Raw genomic sequence first — 17,063 nt, forward strand, 5'->3', positions numbered from 1 at the left:
TTTCAGAGCCAAAAGACATCTATGCCACAGTGAAGTTTGGAAACGGGCAGTGTCGCTCAAAAACAGCATTTGGTAAGCCACGCTTGAGGCTGTTGAATCTGATAAATGATTGTTTGTCTGCAATGGAGCCTGAGATAAATTTGCCTAATGATCGTGCATTATACTGACAGAAAGTAGTCTTTTTGAACAAGGGTTAGCTTTGTTTGACATAATATGGCCAGTGAAATGATTGGGTAGCTTTTATTCTATGTACTTCAATATAACATCTCAGTCAGCAATTGAACTCTCTCCAATTGTTCAAGAAGAAACAAATTATTCTGGGCTAAAGTGCAGGTTTTTGCTAAGTCACTGGGTGTGAGAGAGTCTTGACTAATGATGATTGTATCTCTGGTAAGTTGCAGGTCATGGAAGATCACCAGTTTGGAATGAGACCTTGACATTCAATCTTGATGATCAGGATTCCTCCAAGTTTATCTTTGTGCAGTTGTTTGCTGTACGATCTGATGGAGATGAGCTTTTGGGTGTAGCCAGGTGAAATTTAGTTTGGTACTGCCCCTTCAAACTTGGTAGCATCTTCTTACCTCAGGCTTTCTCTCTCTCTGTGTGTGTTGATTCCAGCTTCAGTTTTATTTGTATAAATGTTTCCTGTTAATGGCTTAAATGAGCTAACTGTAACTAGCAAGTTGTTGATTTCAAGGAAATTAGAGACTAAGAGAGGGACATGCACATTGTAAAGCGCTTTATTTCATGTTATAGAAGGTGTTGAAAGCCATCTTGGTTAGTAGAGCCTACTACTACAACATGGGTTGAGAGGAAAACGTTATGGCATCCTTCCAGTTATATTCCAGTGCAACTCCTGTTCACTAAGCTTAACTGGTAGATAAATAGACCGTCAGGTCGCTGTTTGCTGATCAAAAGATGTACACACTCTACTTGATTAGGGTTGTCTTAGTTTTTCATTACAGTCTCTTAACCTTTCTGCTTCAGAATTCTGGTGCCTACATCTGGGGAGATAGAAGGTTCTCTACATGTTTTGGTGAGTCCAAGCAAGGGTGAGACGGGAACACTTACAGCAGCAGGTAGATGGACGTCAATTGGTCAGGTTTGCTCTCTCTCTCTCTCTCTCTCTCTCTCTCTCTCTCTCTCTCTAGATGTGCACCCATACCCCCCCCCCCCCCCCCCCAAGCGCGCACGCACACACGCACACCCCACCACATATACCATGTATCTTGTATCCTAGACTCCCTTGGATCACCCTGTCCCCCCTACCACAGGACCATATTTTGTTACTCTGTACTATTGTCTTTTCCTAATAGATGGACATACATACTTGATTTGTCTCATAGGCCGACTTTGCCCTCTAATAGATGCAAGAAGATCTCTCTCTCTCTCTCTCTCTCTCTCTCTCTCTCTCCCTCTCTCTTCCTTCCTGGATATTCCATCTAATATACATTTGCATACACTTGTATAGATACGTAACTATCAAGTTGATATGTAAGGTAATGTAAGATGAGTACACATACAAAGGCGTGTACGTATATATGGATAAAATAGGTCATGTGATCTTCTCATTCTTAGACATTATATTTAGGTCATAATAACTGGGAACGGGTGGAATGCGGCCTAATTGTTCCAAAATGGTGTTCTGGATGGGTGCAATTCTTAGAATGGAGTTGGGAACAAAATGCCGTTCCGGAAGGGGGTGTAACGGAACACTGACTAGGAAGGGGGCGGTACGGGCATTTGGAACGGTCAACTTAAAAAGTCAACGTCTTTTTAACTAGCTATTTGGGGCTGTTTGGAGGCCAGATTTTGGGTTGTTTGGGGGCTTGTCTCAAGCTCCCCCTCCTCCTCAAGCTCTTAACGTCTCTCTCTACTGAGCTACTCTCCTTGCTAGAGCTTTAAGCTTGGACATGGAGCTCTAACTTCTACCTCTTCTTTATTTGCGAAAAGCACAACACCCTCAAAGAACAAAGGTGGCTTCTCCCTCTCTTTCTCAAGCTCCATCCCTCCCTCTCGCGTCTCAAGCTCCATCCCCCCCCCCCCCCCCCCCTCTCTCTCTCTCTCTCATACATGGACACCCACTTGTCTCATGGGATACGATGTGCTATTGGCCAGATACGCACATCTTCACACCAGCTGCGGATCGAGACTGGGAGATACAACGAAGTACCAGCAGAGGCCAGGACATGCCCCCTGTGTGACATCGAGCCTGAGACAGAGTTGCACTACACATGCCACTGGCCCGTCTACTATGAGATACGAGGCCGCTTCCATTGCTTGTTTAGAGAGGGCTTTGGACCACTCTCCAGAGTCATGCGGTACCAGAATCAGAGATGCCTGGGTTTGTTTTTGCTCGAGTTGCGCAAACACAGAGAGAGCCTGATGAGAGGAGAGGCTAGCCAGTCTCAGAGATAGATCACAGACTTCTTTAGAGCTGCCATTGGACACCGGGAGGAGTTACTACCCTGGCAGAGCTCGTCACCTTACATCAGAGGCACACTGATCAACCGAGTGATTGAGCTAGGGAGATCCAAACGCCCACGGCTGCGGAGGACTACATAGCATCGATGGAGGCTGCATCAGAGGATTCGGATCACTTTGGCCTGACATGCACGACGCCCGGTCAGACTACTGACCATGGAGGAGATTGATGAGATCCGCCAACGACTGATGCTGGATCTCTTGTGATCTAGCTATCCCAGCTAGCTGCTTAGTTCACACCTAGCAGTTTAGGATTCCATAGTATTTTATTTTGTCATTTTGTCATTTTGTCATCTTGTTACTCTAACGTTGTATCAGATTCACCACATTGTTACTTTCTGGTCTCATAGGTCACTTTGGCCTTTTGAAGACGTGAATATAACATTTCATTTCTCTCTCTCTCTCTCTCTCTCTCTCTCTCTCTCTCTCTCTCTCTCTTCAAACTATATCCCTCTCAAATTCCATCATCGTAAAACATGCCTAAATATGGTTCTAATTAGAGTGGTCAAATTCAAAAGCTTAGCTTATAGTTTTCCACTAACATATGAGCTTATAATACATATAACATATATCATTTCTTTAGTCGACCGTTCCGGCCCTGTTCATGTTCCTGTTCCGGCTCCCCTCCCTCTCGTTCCCCGTTTGTGTTCTGGGTAACTTTGATTTAGGTTGGTTTGTATGTACATGTGTGAAGGTATTGGAGCAATGGAGGATTATAGCAAAGCATTCAAGATCCATTGTTAGTGACTGTACTAAGATCTGCTTTCCCCTCTTTTCACCCTTTTTGTCTATGGATGTTGAGGTGAGGGCGGGAGTAAATGTGTGTGAGTAGCCTATGTGCGTCTCCCTCCTTACTTCCGTCATTTCCCCTCTTCTTTTGCCCTTGTTTTGCTTTTCGGTTTTTGCCTTGTTTTGTTTGTTGTCTCCTAGATGATTTTTTTTTAACTTGTTGCCGCCTTTTTGTGTGCTCGTCATTTACTTGTTTGGATTGGGTCCTCTCTACCAGGTTCTCCTGCAGCCGGTCTTTAGAAGAGTTCAGTTTTGGTTTCTTTTTCTATTCTCATTGCCGAGATACACTGGATTTTACCGTCTTCAGCAGCAAGTGGACTAATTTGTTCAACGTCTGAGTATTTTTGCTTAGTTGTTGCCGTTCAAAGATCTCTGTGCATGATCTTTTAGTGGTTTGCTGTGAGATTCTTGGTCTCCCTGTAGCCTCTTCACCCTCTTCCTCGCACTCGGCTTCTTTCTCCTCTTCGCCTTATAGCGGCAGTTTGACACTGGTTGGAGGCTTCTAGCCCAGATTATGGATGGTTGTTTCTTTGGTGTAGTTATAACTACCCTACTGGTTTCTTGTCACCTCTCTGCCCTTGGAGATCATTGTGGTTGGCTGCATGAATCGTACATCGTGACCTATGTGTGAAAGTCTAACCCTAATCGAACTGTGTCACTAGTCCTAACCCTAATCCTCAGGTCCTGTAACCTTCCTTCACAAAGCTTGGACAGCAGCAGCACACATGTGGTGTGCATCAGAGCGCTTTTTGTTGGTGTGCTGCCTAAGGTCGGCGACTGCCTCTGGTGGTGATGACCTAAGAACGCCCCTGCGGCCTGCCGTGTGCCGCTCCCTGGCGATGTTTGCTTCTCCTTCACGCTGCTTGCTGCCGTTTCTACTGCTTTCCCACGCTGCCCACTGCCCCTGCTTGCTGCCCACATGCTGCCCACCACCTGCACGCAAAGTTTTCCTTTGCTGCCCGCAACCTGCACGCATAGCTTGCCTCCCTTTCTTCACACACACCCCTGCATATACACTCTTTACGTTTAACTATAGTTTTCACCGTCTGTTTCAATTTTGAGGGGTGAGTTGGGTCAGGGTGCCTGGTCAAGATTGGAAGAGTAGTTCTTCGGTTGGCCATACTCTCTCAGGTAGTATGGGACCATCTTTTGTGATTTCGGAGGCTCTACATACAGAAGATTGATAACTGTATTGAGTGCTGCTTGTTAGAGTTTTGGAGGTCATCTCCTGGGGTTTCCGGTCTAGATCTTGTGACTGAGGGCTTCTTTGTGGCTATGCCCAGCCTTGTGAGGCTTTCCTTTAGTCTTGCCACTCGCGGCCTTTGTTTTGGACGCCCTATTTTTATGTTTTTGACATATTCGCATTTATTTGACATGGGTTATTGAGAAGGTGGGTCGGGCAGTATTGTGACTTTCCTTTGACAGAGGGAGGCTGCGGAGGGCGCGGGAGGGGGGGGGGGGGGGGGGGGGGGGGGGGGTTGTTGGGGACCCATTGTGGCAGTGTAGAGTTGTGAGCCTTGTAGTCTCTCTTGTGATAGCAGAGTTTGCCCCCGTGGGGCTTGAGCACACATTCTCTCTCTCCATCTTCTTTCTCTAGCATTTTTTTCTCTTCCCCCCCCCCCCCCCCCCCCCCCCTCTTCCGAGGCACCTTGTCACCAACCTTCTCTCCCCCTTGTCACCACGCCTTCCGTTGCACTTTGACATGGTATCATAGCCTACGATTGACGATGCTTAGTGGATCTGGAGCATGAGGATGGGCAAGTGCCAGTTGTGTACCCTTGGACCAGTGTTTTTGCATCAAGGGAGGACTGGTCTATCTCTGTAGCACTTTTGTTGCGAAGAACCCTTGTGTACTTGCGTCTTTCAGTTGGTTTGCTGATTTTCAGCGTGGAGTGGATGAGATCTGGGCTGTGTTTTGAAGGCTTCAAGGTGGTTCGAGTGCGATGGCTCATGCCGGGTACCTTTGCAGATTTTCAGCCAGCCAGTTGGAGATTTTTGTGCGGTAGAGGGGGACTGATTTTGGACTGATTTCGGCTGGTGTACCTGCCCTTGCTGAGGAGACTGGAGATCCCTTTCGATGGGGTTGCTTACAACCTTGATACCCGATTTGTACCTGTCTATGTAGGATTGCTTTGCGACCTTGAAGTGTCTTGACGATGGCACCGAAGAAGAAGAATGTGGCGGGGAGTTGTTCTTGTGATGGGGACTTTGAAGAAGAATTCGTAGATACAGTGGAGGATGCTTTGGAGCGTTTGTGAAAGTTTACTCATAGCAAAGAGTTCATGAGTCACTTGAGAGGAAGATGCTAGTGTTGCTGGTGTTTACACAGGATCAAAATCTGGATGCCACCAATTACCAAGATTGGAAGGTGCTTATGGAGGCGATATTGGAGACCTATGACCTTACCTTGATGGTGCATGGCGAGATTGAGAGGCCAAAGGCTCCTACATACGGGTCTATTTCTACTAGGGAGTTGAAGAATCTTGCAGAGCTTCGGATTGGCTCAATGCAAGGGGCTGCTCTTTTATCTTCCTCAATTGTACGCGGTAGGTACTAGGACACATGTTAGAAGTATGACTAATGCTCAAGCTATCTTGAACCACTTGGAACAAGTTTACAATAGGATGACGCTTATGAAGAGTTGCTCGAAGAAGTGAGATTTGGATTTGGATTCTAGTGAGGCGGCTACTGTTGCACATGTTTTGGCCTTTACAGGCTTGGTTCACCTACCTTCATCTTCATTAGAGACTGACAAAGACTTGTAGATGGATAGCACTCTTGTCAGGTTTCTTTCTCAGCACCAGGCTCATGAGGTGGCTGAGTAGAGGCAAGCTCCTCTTATAAAGAGTATGGCAATGAAAGTGCCTCTGTCCAAGAGAATGATGTCCTCCACTCGGGCCATGATCGTCGACAGCTAACGCCAAAGTAAGACACTCCCAAATTTTGTTTCCTATGTAGGAACATCCTGTTGGAGTTACATTACCGTTGCTTCACCATTTTGTACGGCTAGTGATTGTCCCGGGCTGTCGACCCATCGCACATCATGTAGATTGCATGGGCAGACACTTTTAGTACGTGTCTGTCCGCTCATTTTCTGAGCCTAGCTGGGTGCACATATTTTTAGGTATTTTTTGAGCTTTTATGTTTTTTTGTACCAGTTACACATTTTGCCCTACCTCAACCTAACATTTTATAAATAGAATGGTTAAGGTCTTGTAGTCACTCATTGTGTTATTGAGAGCATCATATTTCAACTCACTCGATGGGTTGACCCGCTGTATGAAGGAACTCTGGGACGACCTTGTCTCTGTCTGAGGCGACATCACCTCGGCACGCATGGTTGGCCTCTTACTATTCAAGCTTCCCCACGCTTTGATCCCTACTTTCAGAGTTTGCTCACATTTGGACGTACCTCTTTTCCCACCTGGGATGAGATACTCCCTTCCCTCAGACAGATCGAGGGGCACGGCACTCCGCATTCAGAGCGGGAGGTGCTGTTGATGCAAAAGGAGCTTTGATAACTCAAGGAGGCAACAAGAAAGGTAAAGGTAAGAAGAAGAAGAACAAGGACATGGAATGTTACCATTGCCACAAAAAAGGGCACAAAGAATCGGAATGCAGAAAGAAGAAGCGCAAAGAGGCTAACAAGGAGAAACTGACAGCCTCAATTGCAGTTGTAGCCTATCACGAGACGGCGAGGACCGCTCTTGTCGCGACGACGGACCACTCTCTTGCTACATTGCAATCAGGTACTTGGGTTGTTGAGTGTGGAGCCACCACTCACATGACTCCCCAACAGTCTTGGTTTAGCTCTCTCAGGGAGACTCATGGATAGACCGTCAATATGGGTGACAACCATGACATTCTAGTGTTTGGCACATGCTAGATTACCCTCTTCCGTTCTACCTTAGACCCGAAGTTCTGTTCAGTGGAGGCTCTTTACGTTCCGGACATGGCCTATAATCTCCTCTTTGTGTCGAGTGACACAATGACCATTTCTGATTCTACGATAGGTATTGTTCTTGCACACAGTGTCGTGCCGTGGCACGTGCATAGTGGGAACGGAAGCTAAGCCCTACAATATTATAGATTTTATGTGTATGCCTTAAGTGTGCATAAGTATATGCATTTTCTATTTAGCATGCAAAAAGCTAGTCGAAGTCTGATGTGTCACTCGTTGGGAATGGGCTTCGTCCTATGATCCCGGGCTTCTTTGTCAACCTCTTCTTGGAGCCATGAGGAAATGAGCCTATAAAACATATCTCCTATCTACTAAGCATCCTAGGTGGCATATGACATGTGTAGCATGGCCAAAAGTGGCCTTAGTCATAGTATACCCCATGAGGTGTCATTCTACACATAGTAGGTGCACTTTGGAGTGATTATGGACCTCGAAAAATCCCTTAGAAAAGTGGTTACGAGTTTGTTTGATGTCATCCATGATGTATGCCAAGCTCTCTCTCAATTTTTTATGAAGCTACTTTATGCATATGTTCCCACCATAGCTCAACAACTCTTGGAGGCTTAACCCTTGACATGTGGCGGCAAGGAGAAGATATTTGGAGAAAGATGTAGAAGAACCTCTAGATATTTCTTGAAGAGAAAGATCTAGAAACTTTGAAGATAATTTCAAGATATTTTGAAAAGATAGACACTTGTCACACAAATCCCTTGGATATTTCTAAGCAAATATCTTCTTCAAGGGGCAACTTCACCTATAAATAGAGCCTCTTGCCTCTCACTTGGGCATCAAGCAATCAAGTGCTCAAGCAATCCCCACAATCAAGCCATCACCCAACCTCCTAGCCATCTCCTTGAGTGAAACTTTCTCTCAATTTCAGCCCAACACATCTTGAGCTTGCTACTTCATGCGTCAAGCCTTCTATGTCCTCACTTGTAATATACACTCTATGTAACCTTCTTTCATCAATAAAAACGCATTGTTGGTGGCTCGCAAACGGTGTTGGGTATTACTACTCATCTTCTACTTCATCAAGTTGGCTACAAGACCACAAAGTCTTGAGGTGTGCTTCACTTCTTTGGCTTGAGTTTGTGTGGGTTTTTGTGTGTTGGTTGTTTCTCTCTTATCTCTTTCCTCCATTGTTTGATTGCTTTCTAAACTTTCTTAGATGAATAATCCCAATGGTGTAACCTTTCAACCCTTTCACTTTGTGCAAAATATTAGGATTAACGTTTGTATTAGCCATAAAATTTACTTCAACAGAGAATTGTGTTACTCTTTGGGCACTCTTTGGGCCGGAAAGATTGCGAGAAATTCTTCTTTCTCCACGTCCTTTTATTTTGCCACTACTAGACTACTCTAATTCTTTCGATGTGCACATATTTATTCTCCTCTAGGGGTCGAGTCTTGCTTTCTTAATATTACTATGAACCAAGAAGACTTGTACACAAGGCTCACTCCTATCACTAGGCAAAACATCTACATCTTTGTAAGCACTAAGTTACAGTTTCAAAGAACCATTCGCAGTCTATTTGGAGCACAACGACTTGCTGCTATAAATACATTAGTGAACCCTTTCATCTTACCTTTGATTAGATACGATCAAAGCCTTGATGTTTTCATCTTTGTTTTGTTTTGAGGGTTTCACGTGTGCGTATGTGTTTGTCTGCGTGTAAGATTCCAATGGCTACACACAATGTATTTGCTACAAACACTAAGCTTGCTTAAGTGAAAGCCTTCACAGTCTCCCCACAAACCCTCACAGCTAGAGGCCCGGCGCCTTCCTGGCAAGACCGCCAACTCTTTGACAGCGGTGAGCGCGACGGATCTCTATACCGTCTTACCACAGAGTCTTCTTCTCTATGGCATGCATGATTTGGACATCTATGCTATCAGCAGCTTCAACAAGCTGCTAGGACCTCTATGGTGGAGGGTTTACCAATGATACGATCCTCATAAGATATATGCGAGGCTTGCTAGATGGGCAAGCAACACAGGGTTGCCTTTCCGAAGCAGGCATTCAAGAGAGCTTCGACACCACTCACACTTGTTCACATTGATCTATGTGGCCCGATGAGCACTCCTTTATTTTTTGGCTCATAGTTTTTGCTCTTGCTTGTGGATGACTTCAGCAAGTACACTTGGGCTTCGTTCTTAAAGCTCAAGTCGGAAGCTTTCAGTTTCATTCGGATTTGGAAGATGATGGTCGAAAAGGAGAAGGACTTGCATGTCAAATGTATTCGCTCAGACAGAGGGGGGTGAGTTTACCTCGAAGGACTTTGTACAGTGGTGCAAGTAAGAGGGCATCCAACACCAACTGACTACTTCCTACACTCCTTCTCAGAACGGAGTTGTTGAGTGGAAGAATCGGACTATCATGGAGATGGCTCGTGCGATGCTCGCACATGCTTCTTTACCTTGGATTTACTAGGTGGAGGCGTGTAACACGGCGGTTTACATCGAGAACCGTTCTCTTACTCATGCTTTGTAGGACATGACTCCCTATCAGGCTTACTACGGGTGCAAGCCCTCTGTCTCACACTTTCAAGTTTTTGGGTGTCCGGCCTTTGTCTATGTGTTAAAGGAGGAGCGACAGAAGTTAGACTTCAAGTCGAAGAAGCTCATCTTCCTGGGCTATTCACAAGAGTCTGATGGCTACCGACTTTATGATCCTGACGCCAAGACCACCACAGTTAGCCGTGATGTGACTTTCATGGAGCTTTTCAGCACACGTGCAGAGGGGGCAACTTCCAAGCCTATACCTTCCTTACCTCCTCCTCCTCCACCTCCCTCACCTGACCGTAACCCTACACTTGTCCCTGTACCCTCTACACCGCAACCAATTACTTCACCCGATTATGCTATGTCAGATTCTGAGTTTGATGTGGATGATGGTTCTCTTCCGATGGAGGCGGTCCCACTTCGCAAGGAGAAGTTAGTGCTTGGCTGGCTTTACACTATGGTTTCTTCCTTTGGAGTCACGAAGTTACTAGACTCGCCAAAACGTGGATAGCCTTGACGTTCTACACGCCTCAAGCAGGGGCAAGTTTATGACGGCGCAGAGTTCGTTAACTTTGCACTCATGTCCCAGATTCAGGCTTCACCAGTTGAGCCTTCCTCGGTGGAGGAAGCACTCCAGCATGATTGCTGAAAGCGTGCCATGCAAACAGAGCTGGATGCTATCGAGCGGAATAAAACTTGGTCTTTGGTTCCCAAGCCCAACAAGCAGAAGGTGGTTTGTATGAAATGGATTTTCAAGACAAAGTACAAGGCCAATGGTTCCCTCGATAAACACAAGGCGAGACTTGTTGCTCGGGGTTTCACACAACGACTAGGCGTGGACTTTGACAAGACCTTTGCTCCCATCGCTTGCATGACTACCATACGCACAGTGTTTGCTCTTGCAGCCAACTTTGGTTGGCCTATCTTCTAGATCGATGTCAAAAGTGCTTTTCTGAACGGAGATTTGGATAAAGAAGTTTATGTGGAGCAGCCTCCTGGGTTTTGAATACCAGGCGAGGAGGATTGGGTCTTTCAGTTGAGGAAAGCATTGTATGGACTGAAGCAGGTTGGAAGATAGTGGTACCTCACACTTGACCAATTTCTTGTGAAGTTGGGAAGTTGGGGTTACGACAAGCCTCATCATATTCCAATTGTTATGTTGTCTCTGATGACTCTTTGGTTGCGATAGTGATTGTCTATGTGTAAGATCTCATTTTCACAGGCTCATGGACCAGCAAGATCAAGTCGATCATGAAAGCTATGCAGACACGTTTGGAGACGATTGATCTTGGACTTCTTCACTATTTTCTTGGACTCGAGATCTTTCAGACACTAGACGACATCTTCTTTTCTCAACGGAAGTATGCGAAGGCTATCCTGGAGAGCTTCCAGACGACAGGCTGCAGACCGATTGGCACTCCTCTTGAGCCTGGGAGAACATATCGATGATCCTTCCCCATGGATTGACTTGGAGCAGTACAAGAATGTTGTTGGCTGCCTCGTATGATTGACCTATTCCCGACTTGACATCGGTTACACAGTTTTTGGCCTCAGTTCCTTCAACACCCGACCTCGTTAGCAACCTTGGCAGTGTACCCAGCGTACTTTGTGGTACATCAACGGCACCTGGACCATGGTGTGTTCTATGGTCGCTCCAAGGGTTGCACCTTACTTAGTTGGTGCGATTCAGATTGGGCAGGAAATCTAGATACTCGGCGCTCTACTACAGGAGTAGTTTTCACACTTGGCTCGGGACCCATTTCATGGAGTAGTAAGAGGCAACCCACGGTTGTGCTATCTTCTACAGAGGCGGAGTACAGAGCAGCTTGCTATGTTGCTTGTGAGGCCATATGGCTTCGGAGATTACTAGGAGAGTTGTGTTTTCTCCATATTGCTATGACTCGTCTTTTGTGCGACAATCAGAGTTGCATTGCTATTGCCAAGAAACCTATCTTTCACGCTCGGGAAAGACATATTGAGGTGCAGTACCACTATGTTCGGGAGCAGGTTTTGGTTGGAGATCTTCATTTGTAGTATGTCCCTACAGCGGACAATGCAGCATACATCTTCACGAAGGCTGTACCTCAGCGGATTTTGGCTTCTCACCTTCAAATCGTCTCTGTTATCTCAGCACCCGGTGAGAGGGGATGTTAGAGTTACACCATGGTTGCTTCGCCATTTTGTACGGCTAGCCGCACATCACGTAGATTGCATTGGCGGACACTTTTAGCAGTGTCTAGCCGGTCATTTTCTGAGCCTGGCTGGGGGGGTGCACACATTTTAGCCATTTTTGGGGCTTTTATGTTTTTTGCACCAGTTGCACATTTTGCCCTACCTCAACCTAGCATTCTATAAATAGAACAGTTAGGGTCTTGTAGTCATTCATTGTGTTATTGAGAGAATCATTGCAGAGCACTTGCGTTTCTAGTGTTCTCTCTCTCTCTCTCTCTCTCTCTCTCTCTCTCTCTCTCTCTCTCTCTCTCTCTCTCTCTCTCTCTCTCTCTCTCTCTCTCTCTCCGACGTTTCCGGCGCGCGTGGCTCACACACTCTCCGCTCACACATCCCACGAGTCGCCCAGTAAGACCTCTGTGAGAGAGAACCTCAATACAGTCACCTATCTGTTGCTGTAGATCTTCGTTAATGCTGAAAGATGGTGCCATACTACTCGAGACTGGAGGAAGCTCCTCAAATAAACCTAAAAATCAGTGCAATCCAATCCCAAACCCAAAGCTCTCCTGATGCCTTCCCGTGTAGAGCCAGCTAGTCAACCTCAAACTCAAAGGTGAAAATGGATTGTTGTGTGCGCGTGAGTGTGAGTGAAAGGGATATGTGTGCGTGCGAGTGTACGAGTGCAGATGGAAAATGAGTGTAAAAGAGTTGTGCGCACGCGCGTGTGAGCATGCAGATTGAGGGTGAGTGAAAAGGGTGTGCAGCTGAGTGTGTGTGTGTGAGGAATGTGGAAGTCTAATGCTAGTGTGTGTGAAGTGGCATGGAAAAGTGTGCATGTGCAGGGTGCTGCAAGGTAGTGGGCTGCGGTCACTGGTCTTTGACGACCTGAGCAGTGACCAAGGATGCAATGGACACAAAGTAGCACGCACAGCAGGCTACACAGGTGTAGGCCACTGTGTCAGCACGTCAACCTGCACGTAGTGTCGCAGGTTGTGAGAGAGCGATGCGGATTGCACAGAAGGGCCAGTTACGGCTGTGTTGGTCCACGTGCAGGTTTGAGTGTGGTTCCAGGTGCAGACCCAGGTACTCGTACTCTTGTCTCGCTGCCAGCATGTGGAAAAGATTTTGTGGTTATTGTGGCAGCTGGCTTACTCCTTAACACAACACCGCCCCCCAAACCGCCTGGTACGGCTGCCACCAGCTCACAGAGAAGACTGTTATACTTTAGTGGGCACCTTTCTCCTTAGTTTGTAAGCCCTATACAGCTCATTCATATTGCACCTTGGTTGCAAGGTCTTCACTTCTGTACAATCAAACCTGAGTTGAAGGATTTTTTCTAATCAAATTTGGAATGGAGTTTTTGTGCAGCAAAGTGAGAGTCACTCTTCATTTGCAGCCGACGATATGGCAAAGAATAGAAGAAATGATAGTTATGCCTCATATCCTCACACAGCATCTTCTTATGAGGATGTCACCAGTGCTTTCTCAAGTTTGGCAGTTGGTAGAGGTCAAGGGAAAGAGCCATATTCCTCACCTGCTTACCCACCTGTTACTTATCCTCCTCAGAATACAGTAGAAGAGCGAAGCAAGCCCAGTTCATCACCGTACCCACCTCCAGCAGATGTTTACAAAGATAGCTACCCCCCCGTTCCTTATCCTCCCAAACTAGATGCATATCCACCAGACTATGAGAAGCCTTCTTCATCAACTGGTGAGTCGAACATTTCAAAAGAAAGAGAAGGGAAAGAGTCATCTAACACAACTATGAGAGGCCTGGGTGATACTGTGGATAAAGGTCATCACTCCCATATGCCTTATGGATATCCACCCCCAGCTATGTACGGTGGTGGTTATCCTCCCCCACATGGCTATCCTTCGCAGTATGGCCCACCACCGGGAGGCTATCCTCCACCTCCAGCATATCCCCCAGCAGCATATAGCGTTGCGCCTTCTCCATATGGATATCCCCCACCAACTCATTCCTACCCACCGACACAACCATATCCCCCTTATGGTATAGTTTTCTAGCTGTAAAGCTGAAGTAAATTTGCCCCCGTTGCTCTAGCAAATTTGGAAGCATTCATCTAAATTTTTATTTTTATTTTGGTGTTTCAGGATATCCACCACAAGCATCTTATCCCGTTCATCCTGGTTAGTTTGCTTCTGGTTTGATAGTTATTCCATGTTTATATCTGATGACATATGGAAAGGGCATTAGGTGCAAAATTAAGCACAGAAGGAATTTAAGTAGCAATGGTTGGCGACAATCTATGTAAGCTTCATAAATTATTTCGTTGGTTCATCTGCCACAGGACATGGTAGCTACGCTCCTGGGATGTACGTGGGTCACTCATCCTCAGGGAAGCATTACAAGCATCACAAGATGAAGATGCCAAAGCATTCTATGTATCACTACGGTCATCCCCAGCCGCATTATCCCATGCATGGTCATTATTATAAGCACAAGAAAAACAAAATGTTCGGGAAGCGCCTAAAGTTCAAAGGATTCAAAAAGTTCAAATATTGATAGCAACAACGGCTGTCAAAGTATCGAACACAACTAGTGGTGGCTTGAAGCATCGATCTTTTGTACATAATCAAAGGTGTTCGACATTTTTCTTTTGACTTGATGGCAAGACCCAGTGGTAAATAGACAAGGTTTGTAACGGTTACTTTCAGTTGACAAGTTTCATGCTTTCCAAAGAGTCTTATCACATCACCTCCATCCTGAAGACTGTCATCATTTAGTCTTGAATTGTTGATGTCTTGAAAGAATGTCACAGGAGTTTTCTCACGATTAGTTTTTGAAGTGTTTATTATGTCTTGAAACAATGTTGAGCTGCTAAAAATGGGCCAGAAAAAACAAAACATGCCCCTCGTGTTACATTCTGCCGACCTAACTACATGGAACAAACGTAGATATGCATTTGATGATTCCTCGTTTTGTAAAACCAAAGACAAATAGTTGTGCAAGTAGATTTTGCTGTGGTTGAATTTCTCGTTTATGTGGCTGGATACACATCTTTGCATTAACCTCTGTAGGTGTAGCTCCTTGCATTCAGGTATGTTGAGTGTCTTCAAGATGAGTTTGTACTCTTTTCAATCGAAAAAGAGTAGTGCATTAAGAGTGGCATCTCAAGTTGTGTGCTCACGTTGTCTCTTATTTGTTGAATAAAAAATCATGTAACCGGCTTGACCAGTGGCAAGAACCGAATCAACAAACACTTGAACTTGAAAGAAGAGAATATTATACTTACAAGCGAGACATAAAGTGGTGGAGTTCCACTTCCAAATACATTGGGTCCCTAGTATGGTGACCCTTTCAGTACTTTTTATATTAAATAACCCAAGAGACGATTGTTAGGGAGTCACTTCGTAGATGTACAACCGTGCATTGATATGCCAAAATTGACTCTCGAGCCTCATACTTGAAGGCATGAGGCTTAAAAGCAACCGATATAATAGCTAGCGCTTTGAAAAGCAAGTGCTTAATTATATATTGCTTGCTTATGAGTTCACATTGGCAAAAAGGATGGTGACCAAATTTGCCATGTTAGCAACTAGATTCCCATCATCATTTATAAGATCTGCCGGATAAGCATCTTCATGATCCCCTTCTCTTTTACTGAGCGGTAGTTCTAGTGCCATGTTATCAGTTTGTGTCCCCTCCCCCCCCCCCCCCCCCCCCCCCCCCCCCCCCCCCCCCCCTTGAGTGCCTTGAGCTTCCTTCGTCTTCTCCAAGCTAAGTGTGTTTTTTTGCAACCCAAAAATCAACAATTGGTATTAGAGCAAGTTGAATCCTCTTGGGCTTAGTCGCCACCATCTCCAGCGCACGTCTGCTTACTTTCTCCGGTTTTTGTGAGCTTTGGCGAGCATTCATAGGTTGACATATATATAGTCGAGCTCGTTGAGATCGATCTACTCAGGATTTTGATTTGGGCTCATTTCGGCTTCCATTTCCACTATGCAGTATTGCGCAGACTATTTTGTCATTTTGTGCAAAATTTCAATCAGTGTCTTTTTTGCATAACAGGTCCCATACAATCTTCTACGGTTTGTGCTATATAGCACATGTTCCCACTTTGTTCTTCTTTTCGGGCAGTTTGCCATGGCTGGCAACAACACAAATGTGTTCAAGATGTTTGTTGTTGAGGATAGGTTGGACGGGGACAATTACCCTATGTGGGCTTACATGATGCAACATGTCCTTGTGTCAAAAGGACATTTGGAACATTGTGCAGGGCATTGATGTACGTCATGGTTCTGAGGATGTAGGTGATGTTGATGATGTTGTAGGTTTTGGTGGCAGGGTTGCTATTGTCAGAGCTGTTTTGCCTACGGCTGAGCAAGCTCGTTGGGATGTAAAAGATGTGTAGGCTCATGCATTGATTGCGTTTTTGGTGAAGCGCACTATTACTCCTCACGTTCGTTTAGCAAAATTTGCAAAACAGGCTTGGAATATTCTTGTTGGTCTTTATGCAAAGTCGCAATGAGGCAAAAATTGCAATGTTGCGTAAAGAGCTGGAGTCGAAGATTATGCATGATGACATGGAAACTTTCCTTGCTAGTGTCAAGGATATCAATGAGCAACTTATTTCTGCAGGTGAAGTCATTTCAGACATTTTCCTTGTGCAGATTGTTCTTGATGTCTTGTCAAATTCTTACCAGACTTTTGCTAGTAATTGGAGACTTATGACCCAAGCTAATTCTGAACTTGTCAAGTTTGATGCATTATGCACATTGTTGTTGAAAGATTCACTTTCCAAAAAAAAAAAGAACTAGACAATGTGCAATTGAACATGCCTTTATTGCTGCGGTTCTTTTGTGAGTGGTAAATTACTTATTCCTATGCTTTTGCTAGCAGTAATTCGTCTAGGAATTTTGGTGATAAGGACAAAAAGAAGATGCGTTGCCATTATTATAAAACTAATGATTATTTGATCAAGTAGTGTCCTCAGTTGAAGGCTAAAGCGACTGAGAAGAAAGAGGTTGGTTCCACTACTAATGCTGGTTCCACTATAAATGCAGTTATTGTTGAGTCTTCTGTGAAACGAGATTGTGATGCTGATGTTGATGTAGAATGGGATTTTAGTGCAGAGTGCACTTATGATCCTTTTGTCCATGATGCATGTTTGTCAGTTGTTGTAGATGCTCAAGT

At 45.3% G+C, this 17,063-nt stretch overlaps 1 protein-coding gene across 4 annotated transcripts in view; it reads left to right on the plus strand.

Moving 5' to 3' along the window:
• The window catches only part of LOC147444942 (uncharacterized), a 30,867-nt gene extending 16,259 nt beyond the window's left edge, over window positions 1–14,608 (plus strand). For 2 of the 4 annotated variants that reach the window (XM_086527445.1, XM_086527447.1), the window contains exons 2-7: window positions 7–72; window positions 396–531; window positions 988–1,102; window positions 13,274–13,919; window positions 14,021–14,056; window positions 14,218–14,608. In XM_086527445.1, coding sequence (XP_086383571.1) covers window positions 7–72; window positions 396–531; window positions 988–1,102; window positions 13,274–13,919; window positions 14,021–14,056; window positions 14,218–14,432 — 1,214 coding nt within the window. In that variant the 3' untranslated portion in view covers window positions 14,433–14,608. The remainder of the gene's footprint in view (window positions 1–6; window positions 73–395; window positions 532–987; window positions 1,103–13,273; window positions 13,920–14,020; window positions 14,057–14,217) is intronic. The other 2 variants (XM_086527446.1, XM_086527448.1) reach the window with 1 other exon arrangement.
• The last annotated feature ends 2,455 nt before the right edge of the window (window positions 14,609–17,063 follow it).

This window comes from Adiantum capillus-veneris, chromosome 13 (assembly GCF_014529385.1).
Source record: "Adiantum capillus-veneris isolate H3 chromosome 13, ASM1452938v2, whole genome shotgun sequence".
In the NCBI taxonomy this organism is placed as follows: Eukaryota; Viridiplantae; Streptophyta; class Polypodiopsida; order Polypodiales; family Pteridaceae; genus Adiantum; species Adiantum capillus-veneris.